The sequence below is a fragment of the Setaria viridis genome, chromosome 3 (genome assembly GCF_005286985.2).
Source record: "Setaria viridis chromosome 3, Setaria_viridis_v4.0, whole genome shotgun sequence".
Lineage (NCBI taxonomy): Eukaryota > Viridiplantae > Streptophyta > Magnoliopsida > Poales > Poaceae > Setaria > Setaria viridis.
In genome coordinates, this window is record NC_048265.2 from 49,537,748 (window position 1) to 49,551,393 (window position 13,646).

The 13,646-nt window shown below is 49.8% G+C and overlaps 2 protein-coding genes across 2 annotated transcripts; both read right to left on the reverse strand.

Annotated features, from left to right (window-relative positions):
* Positions 1-584: 584 nt before the first annotated feature.
* Positions 585-1,340, reverse strand: LOC117847723 (thaumatin-like protein). Its single transcript, XM_034728995.2, has one exon. It carries the CDS (start codon positions 1,275-1,277, stop codon positions 756-758), a length of 522 nt encoding a protein of 173 aa, XP_034584886.1. The 5' UTR covers positions 1,278-1,340; the 3' UTR covers positions 585-755.
* An 11,275-nt stretch (positions 1,341-12,615) lies between these two features.
* LOC117849917 (thaumatin-like pathogenesis-related protein 1) lies at positions 12,616-13,424 on the reverse strand. Its single transcript, XM_034731657.2, has one exon. The coding sequence runs from the start codon at positions 13,343-13,345 to the stop codon at positions 12,824-12,826; it is 522 nt and encodes a 173-aa protein (XP_034587548.1). The 5' UTR covers positions 13,346-13,424; the 3' UTR covers positions 12,616-12,823.
* Between the last annotated feature and the right edge of the window lie 222 nt (positions 13,425-13,646).

Sequence of the window (13,646 nt, forward strand, 5' to 3'; positions counted from 1 at the left end):
CGGCAAAGCCTTTGCCGAGTGTCAAAAAAATACTCGGCAAAGTTAAACCCTCGGCAAAAAAATATTAACGGACTGTCACGGTGACGGCGTTGTCGTACCAAATGTCGTATGTGGGGAGTTGAAAAAGTGTGGAGGGCAGAGGAGAAAAAAAAAAGTTATCTTTGCCAAGTGCCTCCAAAAACACTCGGCAAACTAGTACTTTGCCGAGTGTCATGAGAAAACACTCAGCAAACTAGTACTTTTACCGAGTGTCGAGAGAAAACACTCGGCAAACTATTAGTTTGCCAAGTATTGATAACGGACACTCGGCAAAGTTCTAACGACCAACACAGCCCCTGATGGACGGCGCACGTGCCAGTCACATGCTGGAGAGTTACCGAGTGTCAAATCTTTGTCGAGTGTCGTCTGAATTTTTGCCGAGTGTTTTCTCTGTAAAACTCAGCAACTAGGATGTATGCCGAGTGTATTATGTATGCCGAGTGTATACACGGAGACACTCGGCAAATGACGCATTTGCCGAGTGCCCGACATAAAATACTCGGTAAAGATTTAACACTCGGCATATCTACCGTTTCGGGTAGCGATAGTAGAAGACGTGCAAATTATTAACTGAAGTTCCATGAAAGTACATAGTATAGATCGGATGCATGCACGCATGCACGACCCAAAGGTCGTCTTATTCATTCATTAACTTATTATTTCTTTCCCGTACGTGGCCATGATGATGCATTACTGCACCATCGTTCGACCACCGTTCATGGGCAGAAGGTGACCCTGTAGTTGCTGTTGCCACGGCACGGGTGGTTCTTGGAATTGTCGCTGGGGAACAGGTACGCGTCGGGGCAGCGAGGGGCACGGCACTGCAGGTTCCTGCCGTTGCTGCAGGAGAAGTCCATGGGCAGGTTGTACCCGTCGATCACCGAGATGTCGTAGAAGTCCTGCTTGTCGCCGCTCCCGATGGTGAACTCGGCCAGAGTCAGCGGCGGCTGCCCGGAGAGCGTGCAGGAGAGCGCGCCGCCGCAGTCACCCGAAGCGCACCGGCCGCGGCCGTTGGTGAAGGAGCAGCCGGTGCGGCCCCAGATCCTGCCGGAACTGGTGCCAGCGGGCACGTCGAGGGTCCACGTCTGGCCTGAGTTGAGCTGCCTGCCGCCGCCGACGGGGGTCGCCGCCGGCCACACCGTGTAGGGGCAGTTGTTCTTGATGGTGAAGGTGGCCGCGCTGGCGCCGGCGACGAAGGCCGCGAGGAGGAGGAAGACGACGACAGAGGAGGCCGCCATTGGTACTGGACAACTACTGGTTGGTCTGCTACAAGTGAGCTGTGTTTGCAGGAAGCATGGAGAAGTTGCCATGAGTATTTATAGGCTTGCTGAGCGAAGGGGATGGGTCGAAAAGTCATCAGCATTGTTGGGACTTGGGAGATCGATAATGCAACAATATAATATAGTACCTAGGTACAGTTGAGAATTGAGGCCGGGTAGTCAATATTGGCTGGAATAATTGAGATGCAGCATGCCAATTTCCTGGAATATTGGCTGGAATAATTGAGATGCAGCATGGAGAAGTTGCTCACGAGACTTCGGGGTGTTTGGTTCCTTGAGCTAAAGTTTAGTCCGTGTCACATCGAATATTCGGAGACTAATTAGGAGGACTAAATATGAGTTAATTATAAAACTAATTGCACAAATGGAGGTTAAACGGCGAGACAAATCTATTAAGCCTAATTAATCCATAATTAGCAAATGGTTACTGTAGCAGCACATTGTCAAATCATAGACTAATTAGGCTTAATAGATTCGTCTCGCCGTTTAGCCTCCATCTGTGTAATAGGTTTTGTAAATAGTCTATATTTAATACTTCTAATTAGTATCTAAACATTTGATGTGACAGGAGCTAAAATTTAGGGGGAGGAACCAAACACCCCCGAAGTAACTTTTCCCTAAAAATACACCAAGCAGGTTCAAACATAGATGAAATAGTATATCATCTTAAGATTTGGTTTGCGCATCTACTATATTCAATTTAATTTTTTGAAAAGCTTGAGTTGGAAAATTAGGGAAATACGTTTCTTTGTTTAAAAAGTTTGGAAAAACTTGGTCCACTAGCTAATCAATCTGTGCATGCACACTTCCGTGTTAGATCAGCTGGAATTTGTGGCGGCATGCTCTGTCAAGAGATGTGTGGAAATAAAGATCCTGTTTGACACGGGAGCGCACTGGCACATGGATAAGGTAAAGAGGTCAAATTTCCAAAAGATTTCGCGTATGTACAGCTGGTTGCACAACGTTTCCATGGAAATTTGCGCCCACAAGTCAGCAATCAGCTACATACGGTTTGAAGGCAGAGAATTCGTTAGCTGTCCTAGAATTCCATCATTTTTCTATCGGTAGCATGTGACTCAGCGCGCCCTCAGACCCAGGGGAGGCCTAGAATTCATTAGCTGTCCTAGAATGGCGCCCTCGGACTCGGGGCAGGCCAGGAGGAGTAGGGATGGAAATGTGGAAATGGATATTCGAATTATCCAAATCGGTATTCGCTAAAACGACAAATATGGATATCCGTATTCATATCTGAATTTAATGTGGTACCAAAATGGATACATACGAATTCGTTTATCTTAATTTTCTCTATCCGATTCCACTTTCATATCCGACCATATATGACACTATTCGTATCCGACCATATGAAACTATTAGTTATCTCTATAACTAATGTTAAATGATGTTACTTTGAATATTAATAATGACAGTATATCATTGAAACTATTAGTTTTATTATTACTAATATTGTACCCATCAAACTATTTAAATTTTATCTCTAATTTTAGTGACCAATGTCATTAAATTTAATAATAAATATATGTGAATATTAAATTTAATTTTAAATACTCTAGTTTATCTATTTATTAATAAAAACATTTTTATACAATGTTTATTATTCATTGATAAATATTTATATTTATTAAAATATATATTTATACATTTATTATTTTTTCATAAAGTGCACTATTTCAAATAATTATTAATTAATGTAATATTTTCATGAGCGATTTTTGTTTGCACTAGTTAGGTACGTATACTTTAGTCTCTACTTGTATAAAGATTTTGTTATTAAAAAACATCAAAAACAAAACAGGTAAATGTTATCTTCAAACAGAGTAAATATTCAATAAATATCCGAATCCAAGATATTCGTTTTGTATTCGTATTCGAGAACATCCACATTCGTATTCATATTCGACTTGAAATGTGATAAAAAGTGCTATACAGATTCGATTCGATTCCATCTAGGGACGAGGGTGTCCAAGCTAAGGACGATGCTAATGCTCAACATCTCAGGTCTGGTAACTGACTTATATGCGCTCAAGTGTAAAGAATGCACATATTGATGCAAGCGGTTACGATAATTTTATTCGTTCTACCACTACTAGAAAAATAACCTCTCATCCCAAGGGATAGTCCGCGAGGAAGTCCCTGTGACCCCCTTTAGTATCAGGTGGGAACTAAATCTCCCGTCTAGAGACCCCCTCCCCTCGCGCTGCTCCGGATCCTTATCCCTTCCTCCTCCCTCCTCCTCCTCCACTACATTGTCTCCTCCTCTCACAGTCTCCTCCTCCTCACACAGTCTCCTCCTGCTCCTCCTCCTCCTCTACTACCTCCCTTCCCCTCCCCCTCTGCTCGCCCCTCACCAGCGGTGAGGAGCAGCGGCGGGGCGAGGTGAGGTGGTGGCGGCGACGGCGGGCGGCGGGGTGGGCAGAGCGGCGGCGAAGGCAGGCGGCGAGGTGGGACGGGGTGGCGGCAGCGGCAGGGCAGAGCGACGGGGTGGAGCGGCGGTGACGACAGGGCAGAGCAGTGGGTGGAGGGCGGATGGTGCCGGAGGCAGGCGGCTGGCGGAGGCGGGCGGGATGGCGGAGGGTGGTGGGAGGCCGGGGGCAGCGGCGGAGGAGGCTAGCAGTGGGGCGACGGGGGATGGGGCCAGGTGGATTTTTGTTTTTTTTAATTTTTTAATACCCTTTAGTACCGGTTATTTCAACCGGTACTAAAGGACTCTCTCTAGTATCGAATTGCCAATACCGGTTGCACAACCGGTACTAAAGGGAGTTCCCAACCAGTAGTAGAGGCGTTTTCTCTAGTTGTGTAGAACTAAGTAACTCTAACTAAGTAATGATGCAGAAGCTACGATAATTTTATTCCTACTGATTTAATAATTAACACTACTACAGAAAAGTGGTATCAACGCCGGCCCCAAACCGGCCTTCACCACCAGTTTGGGATCCCTTGTGTTGGGGGTGCGTCTTAGGAGGCCTAAGGCTAAGGACCTTATTTGTGTAAAAGAGGTCTAAAATAGGGTCTAGGGACTTGTTTGTAAGGGTCATGGACTCAGTTGTAACATTCAGGGATCTCTTTGTAAAATCCAGGGACCTATCTGTAATATAAGACCCCACCAATGGAATTAATGTAAACAACCACCTCCTTCTTTCTATAAATAGAGCCATAGGGCTTGGAGGAGGGAACACTTGGCTATTTGTTCACTTGGTACACTTGTTCACTTAGTATGTATTTGGATGGGAGACAATGTAGGATGGGACGGTTCCGTCCTAGTTTTTCGGGATGGGATGATCCCATTTCATATTTGGTTGAATAGGATGGATCGGTCCTAATTTTTTTGTTTGGTTGGAGAGATTGCAACAGACGGGACGAGCACCATTTTCTCCTTCCGTCAGACACTGTTTGTGGGGCCCACCTGTCATACTAAGCATCTTCTTCCTCCTCCTGGGCCACGCCACCCTGCCGCCCCCGATACACCCGCCGCCGCCCCTGCTCGCCCCCCGCCGGCCATGGGGCGCCGCGACCGCCCCTGCTCCACCCGCCGTGCCGCCCCTCTCCACCCCACCGCCGCCCCTGATCCACCCCACCGCCGCCCCTGCTCCAACCCCGCCCCCCTGATCCACCCGCCGCCGCCGCCCTTGATCCACCGCGCCGCTGCCCCTGCTCCAACCCCACCCCCTGATCCACCCCGCCGCCGCCTCTGCTCGCCCCCGCCGGCCATAGGGCGCCGCGGCTGCCCCTGCTCTACCCGCCCCGCCGGCCATGGAGGGCCGCAGCGCCGTCCCCGCCGACCATGGAGGGATGCGAAGATGCGCCCCGCGGACTCGCCCCCGCCGGCCATGGGCCCCCGCGGAGCTCACTCATCGCCGGCCGCGGAGGGCGCCGCGGAGCTCGCTCGCCGCCGGCCGTTCACGCTCGCCGCCGCCATTCACGCTCACCCGGAGCTCGCCCCTCTGTCAGACGTGGAGATGGGAGGCAACGGCGTGCACAGGGCATGACCCCATCCGCCAGTTTTGGTGGGACGGGGATGTCCCGCATCTGGAGGGTATATTCCCTCCTGGGGATGTCCCCGTCCCACCCGTCCTCAAACCAAACACAGGACAAAGTGGGATCGTCCTGTCCCATCCCTTCATCCCTGGAACCAAATGCACCATTAGCTTGCTCTCTCCTCTCTGCAACTTGTTTGGGATTCCAAATCCTAACAATAGTGCCCATCGTGGTTTCGCACGAAATAAAATTCACGATCACCATGAGACAAAGAGATTATAAGCATCCTCGAGGTCAAGTCCTGGTTGGTTACCCTCGGTGCATGCTCCCCGAGGTCAAGTACTCCTCAATTGCATCCCCGAGGCTATCACAAGGCTCGAAGCTAGCTGTCTTTTGTCCAAGGCTCGAAGCTATCACAAGCCCATATGCACGCACGTGCATGTATTAACCCCCGCATGCATCTCCTTTTGTCCTCTGAACGTTTCTGACGTAAGTAAAGACTTGCATTTCCGTGCAAGCTCTGAGCCAAAGCAACAGCAAGTTGCGACATCAATTTACTTTTCGTTCAAGCATTCAGAGCCAAAGGCAACAACAAGTTGCAGCATAAGCTCTGAGCCAAAAGCAACAGCAAGTTGCGACATCAGTTTACTTTTCGTTCAAGCATTCAGAGCCAAAGGCAACAACAAGTTGCAGTATTTTAATGTATATTTGTTTTCCATCTAACCTTGCAGGCTTTAAAATTTCACGATTGAAGCAACCAAGAGTTGCAATTTCGACCTTACGTGAACCAAGCTGTGCAACCCTGCCAGCCCTCCCAGAGCTAATAGCCGCTCATCAAATTTCTTTCAGCGGCAACCTCGCAAACTCGTAACCTCGCGACAACCTCGCAACCTCGCAGCAACAAGCCACTTCGCAGCAACCTCTACCCGCGGCCCTCGGCACACCAGAAACCTCGCTCATGTAAAACTGCCTAGCCAACAGTGATAAACAAGCACGTAACCTCGCGCAGTAGCACTGTTGTGCTTAGCCAACAGTGGTAAACAAGCACTTAACCTCAGAGGAACCTCCGATCGAGTGCCAAACTGCAAGAACCCTAGCTCGCAACAAGCACAACCCTCGAGGTTGCCAAGAACCCTTGCGGCAAGCTCGAACTTTGGCAACAAGTGTTGAACCCTCGATACCACCAAGCTGCTTCGCAGCGAGCTCCACCCTCGCAGCAAGTTGCTCTACCCTCACGGCAACCTCATTACAGTCAACCAAGGCACACGCATGCATGCGAGGTTACTGTCAGTCCTGCATGCATGCGAGGTTGCCAGGCACCAAGGCAAAGCAAGAGTGCAGACCATCGATCCAAGCCGCACTCATCACCATACGCTGCATGCAACTCAAAACCAGTTAACCTCGCAAAATCGCAAATCAAATCATGCTCGGAAACTCCGGCCAGAAGCCAACCCTCGCAGCAAGAGCTAAACCCTCGAAACAGCAAGCGCCTCGTAGCAGCAACCCTCGAGGTTGCCAAGAACCTCGCAGCAAGCACCTCGCATGCATGCAGGCACATGTATTATTACACTCGCAAGTGCCGCAAGTTACTTGCGAGTGCATGCTCAAGACCCTGAGGTTAAGTAATACGTACGACGAGGTTATGAACTTGCTCTAATGATATGCTCGGCGCCCAAGCTGCAGTCCATCATGGCACCGAAGTAGCCAGGAGACCTGGGCCTGCCTCGAGGCTCCACCACCACACAGATAAAAGTTAGTGTATCATATATCCAAGTCATGGTGCGAGGTACCAGCACAAAGCCCCATACATAATCTGCAGTTGAGAGTGCTCAGGTAACCAACGAAATTCATGTGGCCGTACACAATCCGAACACGGAGTTAGGCTGCACCTTCGAACGTTGAACCAGCGTAGGTGCATGCAAGGATTTCACACGAGGAAGTCTACGGCACCAAGGCGAAGGATCTCAGCAGCGAAAAGCTGCGAGATGAGCTGCGTCCCTGTCAAACCTGCTGCTTACAGCGAGGCTCATCACCCTCGGCTTGTTACCCTTGCACGCACTACCCTCGCATGCATTACCCTCGCATCCAAGCACACCACGCAGTTCTGACTCTGCACACCTGACGTGAGGTTGCAGACCAGCCGTTTAGGCACCGTGTTGTTGTTGCCTAATCGCTTACAGCTCTACCTCCCATCAATTGCATGCCAAAACACCAGGCGAAGTGCTGGTTACCCTCGATCATATCGGCTTGTTACTACCTTCGCAACAAGACACAAGTCTCTGTCCAAACCTCATCAACCTCCAAGACGAGCTGAACACCCTTGAGGTTGTCAAGAGCCCTCGTGTTTCACTGTTTAGCCACCTCGGTTGTTCATTCTATTTAGGCAACAACAACCCAGCCGGCAAGCGCCAAGCTTCGCAACACGAAACCCAAAGCCAAACAACTCAGCTAACAACCGGTACTGGTCATCCAGTACTAAAGGGAGGTCCCTCTAGTATACCGGTTGGAACCGGTAGAGGGTATTAAAAAATAAAAAAAATCGAATCGCCCGCTAGCCCCACCTCCCACCCCCGCCGGCCCTCCTTGCCGGCAGCCCCCACCACCCCTCCATGCCGGCGGCCCCTCCACCCTAGCCGCCTCCTTCTCCCCTACCGCTGCCGCCGCCAACCCCGCACCACCGCCACCAGCCCCCGACGCAGCACCACCGCCCCTCCCCTCCCTTCTCCTCCACCGCCCCTCCCTCCCCCCTTCCCTCCACCACCCCCACCATCACCCCTCCCCTCCCCCTCCCCGCTGCAGCTCCCCTCCCCTCCCTTCCCCTCCACCGCCGCTGCCGCCCCTCCGGCCACCGTTCCGCCACGCCCTGGCCTCCTACACCATTGAGAGAGGAGGAAGGAGGAGGAGAGGAGAAGGAGGAGGAGAGAGGAGAGTGTTGGGTGTCAGGAGTGGTTGGGCAGGAGATAAGGATGGGAGAGACGGGCGGTGTGGGAATCGAAAAAAAAAGGAGACAGGGGGCTCGCGCTCGCGTGGGAAAAAACCCTCTAGTACCGGATGGGGGCTCCATCCGGTACTAGAGACCTCTAGTACCAGTCCGGGGAACCTCAAATTTAGATCCGGTACTAATGCTACCTTTAGTACCGGATCCAAATTGAACCGGTACAAAACCTCGGGATGAGAGGTCATATTTCTTGTAGTCGAAGCTAAAAAGCTCAGCTAACCTCCAAGATAAAAACAACTTGGTTAACCTCGTGGGCAACTAAAGCTAACTAACCTCATGGGCTAAACACACAAAAGGTAATTACTCTCTTGGGCAACTAAGTATATTAACATGTGCTGCCAAGCCAAGCAGGCGCAAGTATTGCCCTCGCATGCAGGCACAAGTATTGTTGCCCTCACATGCATTACCCTCGAATGCAGGCACAAGTATTGTTAGCCTCGCATGCGTTACCCTCACATGCAGGCACAACCGCACAAGTATTGTTACCCCGGCATGCATTACCCTCCCATGCATGCAGGCATAAGGAAGCTAGGCATCACGGATCGAAGCTGTTCCGGCCTGGTCTCTCAATCCCATGAAGTAGGAAGTTAGCACATCCGAAGGTAAGGCAAAGTGCAACAAGTAACAGAGAGGTTAACCAATAGGCTCTTAACCTTTGCGTCCTTTGCATCTTTGCGTATCTGTAAAGCACTTTAATTACTACTCATCCTTACCATATTTGCATCATGTCAATTTACATCCGTGTATTGCAGGTTGTATCCTTTCAAATCATTTACTTAATATTTTTCTTCACCAGTTTTTGCACCTTTTCAATTTCATTGGTTATTTTCCAGCCAGATTATTGTGGCAAAATGAAATTATATTGGCCAAACCTGATTGAGATTACTCTACTCACAAAAATGATGATAGTTATTTGGGAACAGAGTGCAGAGCTACGACACTTAGTTTCCAAAAAGGTTAATGATCAAGAACAAGCAGTTTAGCTTCGACGCTTCCATTTAAATCCTCTCTACGCTAGGAAAATATAAACATGCAGCTTACCACAAGCAGTCTACATGGACGCATCCGTCAGCAAACAAGTCATCTAAGCTACCAAGACGAGCATCTACTACTATATCATGGCATCGAGGTTGCCCGCAAGCTTCTCCGGTCCTCGGCGACAAGCTAGGCAACGAACTCCCACGACAAACACGATCCTCCGCGATGTGTCAGGCTCGAACCTTGACATCATCCTCAACTTCGCATCTCCCGCTCCATCGGCTCAAGGGGCTCAACCTTGCATCACCCTTGACTTTTCCTCCGGTACATCAGCTTGAGGGACTCACCCTCGGCATCGCCATCACTACTTTGCCTTGAGGGGCTCATTGTCAACTTCAACGTCGCAACCGTGTTCATGTGCGATTCAACCTCGGTCACCGCTACTACATCAACTACTTCAACTACTTCCACTACATGAAGAGCTTCTCTCACGAACACCAACCAAGAGGGGCTAGGGGGTGTACTGGAAGACCAGTCCATCCTAGATGCCTGGTGCTCGTGAGAGAAGGCTTGAATATGTTGGAGCTACCTTTGCCTACGACTACATCATCTCTTGAAGCGAGGCCCACTGATCGAGGCTTAGAAGTAAAGCCCTATGCAGATCGAAGCTCATCATTCCAGGCACTTGGATATATATAGAGTTGGCACGTGTAATCCCAAGAGTGTGCGTGCTCTTTTCTCCCTGCCTTTTTTTCCCATTGGATTTTTGGGATGGAGTTTTTAACGAGGCGCACACGGGTTGGTTGCAAAGGGCATTCCTCGCAACCGGAGTTTGAGTTGTCGGCCTCTTTTAACAGGAGCAACTATTAGGTCTTGTTGTGCCCACTAAGATCAAATAGTTGAGGGGCTACCGTGGGGGTGCACCTTAGGAGGCCTAAGGCTAAGGACTCTCTTTGTGTAAAAGAGGCCTGAAATGGGGTCTAGGGAATTGTTTGTAAGGGTTATGGATTCAGTTGTAACATTCAGGGATCTCTTTGTAAAATCCAGGGACCTATCTATAATATACAACCCCACCAATAGAATTAATGTAAATAACCACCACCTCATCCCTATAAATAGAGTCATAGGGCTTGGAGGAACGGACACTTAGCCATTTGTTCACTTGGTACACTTTTTTCACTTAGCTTGCTTTGTCCTCTCTACAACTTGTTTGGGACTTCAAATCCCAACACGTTGTATCCAATTCGGCGGTGATGGGGATACCCCATCACCCCCATCACCGCTGGTTCTGGAACGGACGGTGATGCTGGATAAAAAAATAAAAAAATTCCTAGCCCCGCGTCACGCCGACCGTGCTCGGCCACTCCGCCGCCGCGCCGGCCACGCCTCCACCGGGACCTGTCGGCTACCCCTCATCCCGGCTAGCGGGTGGCAAGGGAGGCGCGGCCGTCACAGCGGCCGGCGGGATGCGGGGCTAGGAGAGGGGCATCAGAGGGAAGAAGGAGGAGTGGAAGAGAGAGAGAGAGAGAGAGAGAGAGAGAGAGAGAGACTCACCGACCGGCGAGTCGCCCGCCACTCCTTGAAGTCAAGCCCGCCTGGATCTCGCTGCCTGCCGCTCCTCGAAGTTGAGCCCGCCTGGATCTCACCGCCGCGAGTCGGGCTGTCGTGGGCGCAGCTGCTCCTCAACTCACTGGCCACCTCCGCCGCTCCTCACTACCGTCATGAGCTGTGAGGGGCACGCAGAGGGGGGAGGAGAGGGACGGCGAGATCTTGAGGAGAAGGAGAGAGAGGGGAGGCAGCCGAGGGAGGGAGGGAGAGGAGGAGGAGAGGGAGAGGAGGAGGGGAGGTGGCCGAGGGAGAGGGGAGGCGACTGGCGAGAAGGAAATTTTGCACGGCACGAGACAGACTCGCTTGCTGCTGTAGTTGCATACCGAGAGCCTGGTTCGGCCGTATAGCTAGCTGCAAGCCCACCATCTGGCGTAGGTACGTAGTCGCTCTATTTTAATTATAAGTCATTCCAACTTTGAGTCAAAGTATCTCAAGTTTGATCAAATTTAATTCTACAATAAAATACTAATGTTCATGATATCAAATAAGTACTATTAGTTTCTTCATTAAATATATTTTTATAATATATATATTTTGTGCCATAAATTTTTGTGATCCTCTATAATTTTGATCAAACATAAAATGGTTTGACTCTCCAAAAGTTGAAATGACTTATTATTTGGAACGGAGAGAGTACTAGCTATATGATTGGGCTAGGCTCTCCATGAGTTGCAGGAAAAAAAAAAGGATACTAAAAGCCCAGCAGGCCTTGCTAATAATGAACAGATTGCCTCCTTTTTGCATGCTACATACGGATGTTGATGTGCCCACCTAATTAATTAATAAGTAGATTTCAGTTTATGATATGATATACGTATGTTGTTTGTTGTCACCTCAGCCTATCTTAATCATCTTAATGTCATTGATAAGTTTTGTTGTGTTGATCGTATGGCACGTGATCTCCGGCCGTGTACGCATCGATCGGTGCAGTTTCGTTCAACTTTCTGAAGAACTCGATCAGTTTTTCTCGTTGAATTAAATTGTTGTGTTGATCAATCGCACGGGATCTCGTTGAATTAATTTTTTTTGTTAATTTTGTTGTGCTGACCTTTTCTTTCTTGGAGCCTCGAGCGAAATGCCGTTCCTGTCGGCTTTGACGATCGATCTAGAAACTGAGAAGCGAGCTGGAAATTAAACTCAAATACTGCCAAGCTAAATGATGGCTGATGCTATCCAACATCCAAGACTGAAAGGTCTCTCTATATATGCATCCCAACAAAACTTGTGTGTCGTACGTCATGACTTTCTAGCCAGGTTGGCACGTTTCCAAAGTGAAGTGCCTGATCGTAGATCATGGAGTTAACGTAGTGCATGGAAGGAGGATCAGGTCTTGGGTCGTTTGCATCATTGCATCCATGACAAAACTGACTCGGTTTCTTCTTCATGCCGATCGAGTGGTCAAAGTTTGAGGAGTCGGCTGGAGATATAGGAGACTGAATTGTTAAGCTTTGAAGCCTTTATAGGTGCGTCATCAGACCAGTTCTACGCTATAGCCAGTCGACCATTTGGTCATGCATCCCACGCACCTCAGTCTTTGGCCTTCCTCCATCATTGTTTTCATGAATATTGACCTAATTTCGTGTTATCAACCATCACAGTAGCATCAAGCATAGCCTGATGACATGTTTCCTATTGACTGAATCCAAACCATCATTTGGGACAACACTTATTAGTCGTCATTCAAAAGGTAATAACAGAGAGCTCATGACAATTTACGTGTCTGTCTAAAAATATTACGTATTTGATATTTGAAAGGCATACATCATCATCCATATTTTAAAATTTGAAGGACGTAGTACGTAAATCCAGTTACAATGCGTAAACATGCATACGTGGACGACTTTTCACGACATCGTCTTATTTATCAACTTTATTTAATTATTCTCCACTAATTCTCGCCGTCGTCGTTCGACCATGCCATGCCTGATCATGGGCAGAAGGTGACCTGGTAGTTGCTGTTGCCGGCGCAGGCGTGGGTCTTGGTGTCATCTTTCGGGAAGAGGTAGGCGTCGGGGCAGCCGGCGCCGGGGCAGTGGAGGTTCACGCCGGTGCTGCAGGAGAAGTCCATGGGCTGGTTGAACCCGTCCACCAGCGAGATGTCGTAGAAGTCCTGCGAGCCGCCGATGCTGTACTCGGCCAGCGTCGCCGGCGTCTGGCCGGAGACGGTGCAGGAGAGCGCGCCGGCGCAGTCGGCGCTGTCGCAGTGGCCGCTCCCGCCGTTGAAGGAGCAACCGGTGCGGCCCCAGAACCTGCCGCTGGTGCCGGCGGGCACGTCCACGGTCCACGTCTCGCCTGGATTGAGCTGCGTGCCGCCGCCCACCGGGATGCCCGCCGGCCACACCGTGTAGCCGCACCTGTTGGTGATGGTGAAGGTGGCCGCGCTCGCGCCGGCGGCCAAGGCGGCGAGGATGAGGAGGAGTACCGACGAGGAGGCAGCACGGGGCGCCATTGATCCCTGAATCTGATGATGCTTGCTACTTGGCTGTCTATGTGTTTAGCTAGAGCTTTACTTGTAGTGTGGGATGAGTTAGGGACGATGCATGCGTATTTATAGATGGCAAGGGGCTTAAAAGTCAGGCCTGGCCGCCTGGTGGAATGACAAAAATGCCCTTGGGTCGCAAATATCGGCTGACAGTGAGATTGAGAGCTTGTTTTTTTCTTTTTCGCGGAAAAAGAGAGCTGCTTGTTTCTTTCCTCTCTGTTTCATTTCAGCCAGCGAGATTGAGATGTTGCACAGTTGGAAATTTCCT

What these genes read in the sequence shown, in the direction of transcription:
- LOC117847723 (XM_034728995.2), bottom strand. Translation starts at nt 1,277, where the DNA reads ATGGCGGCCTCCTCTGTCGTCGTCTTCCTCCTCCTCGCGGCCTTCGTC.
- LOC117849917 (XM_034731657.2), bottom strand. Translation starts at nt 13,345, where the DNA reads ATGGCGCCCCGTGCTGCCTCCTCGTCGGTACTCCTCCTCATCCTCGCC.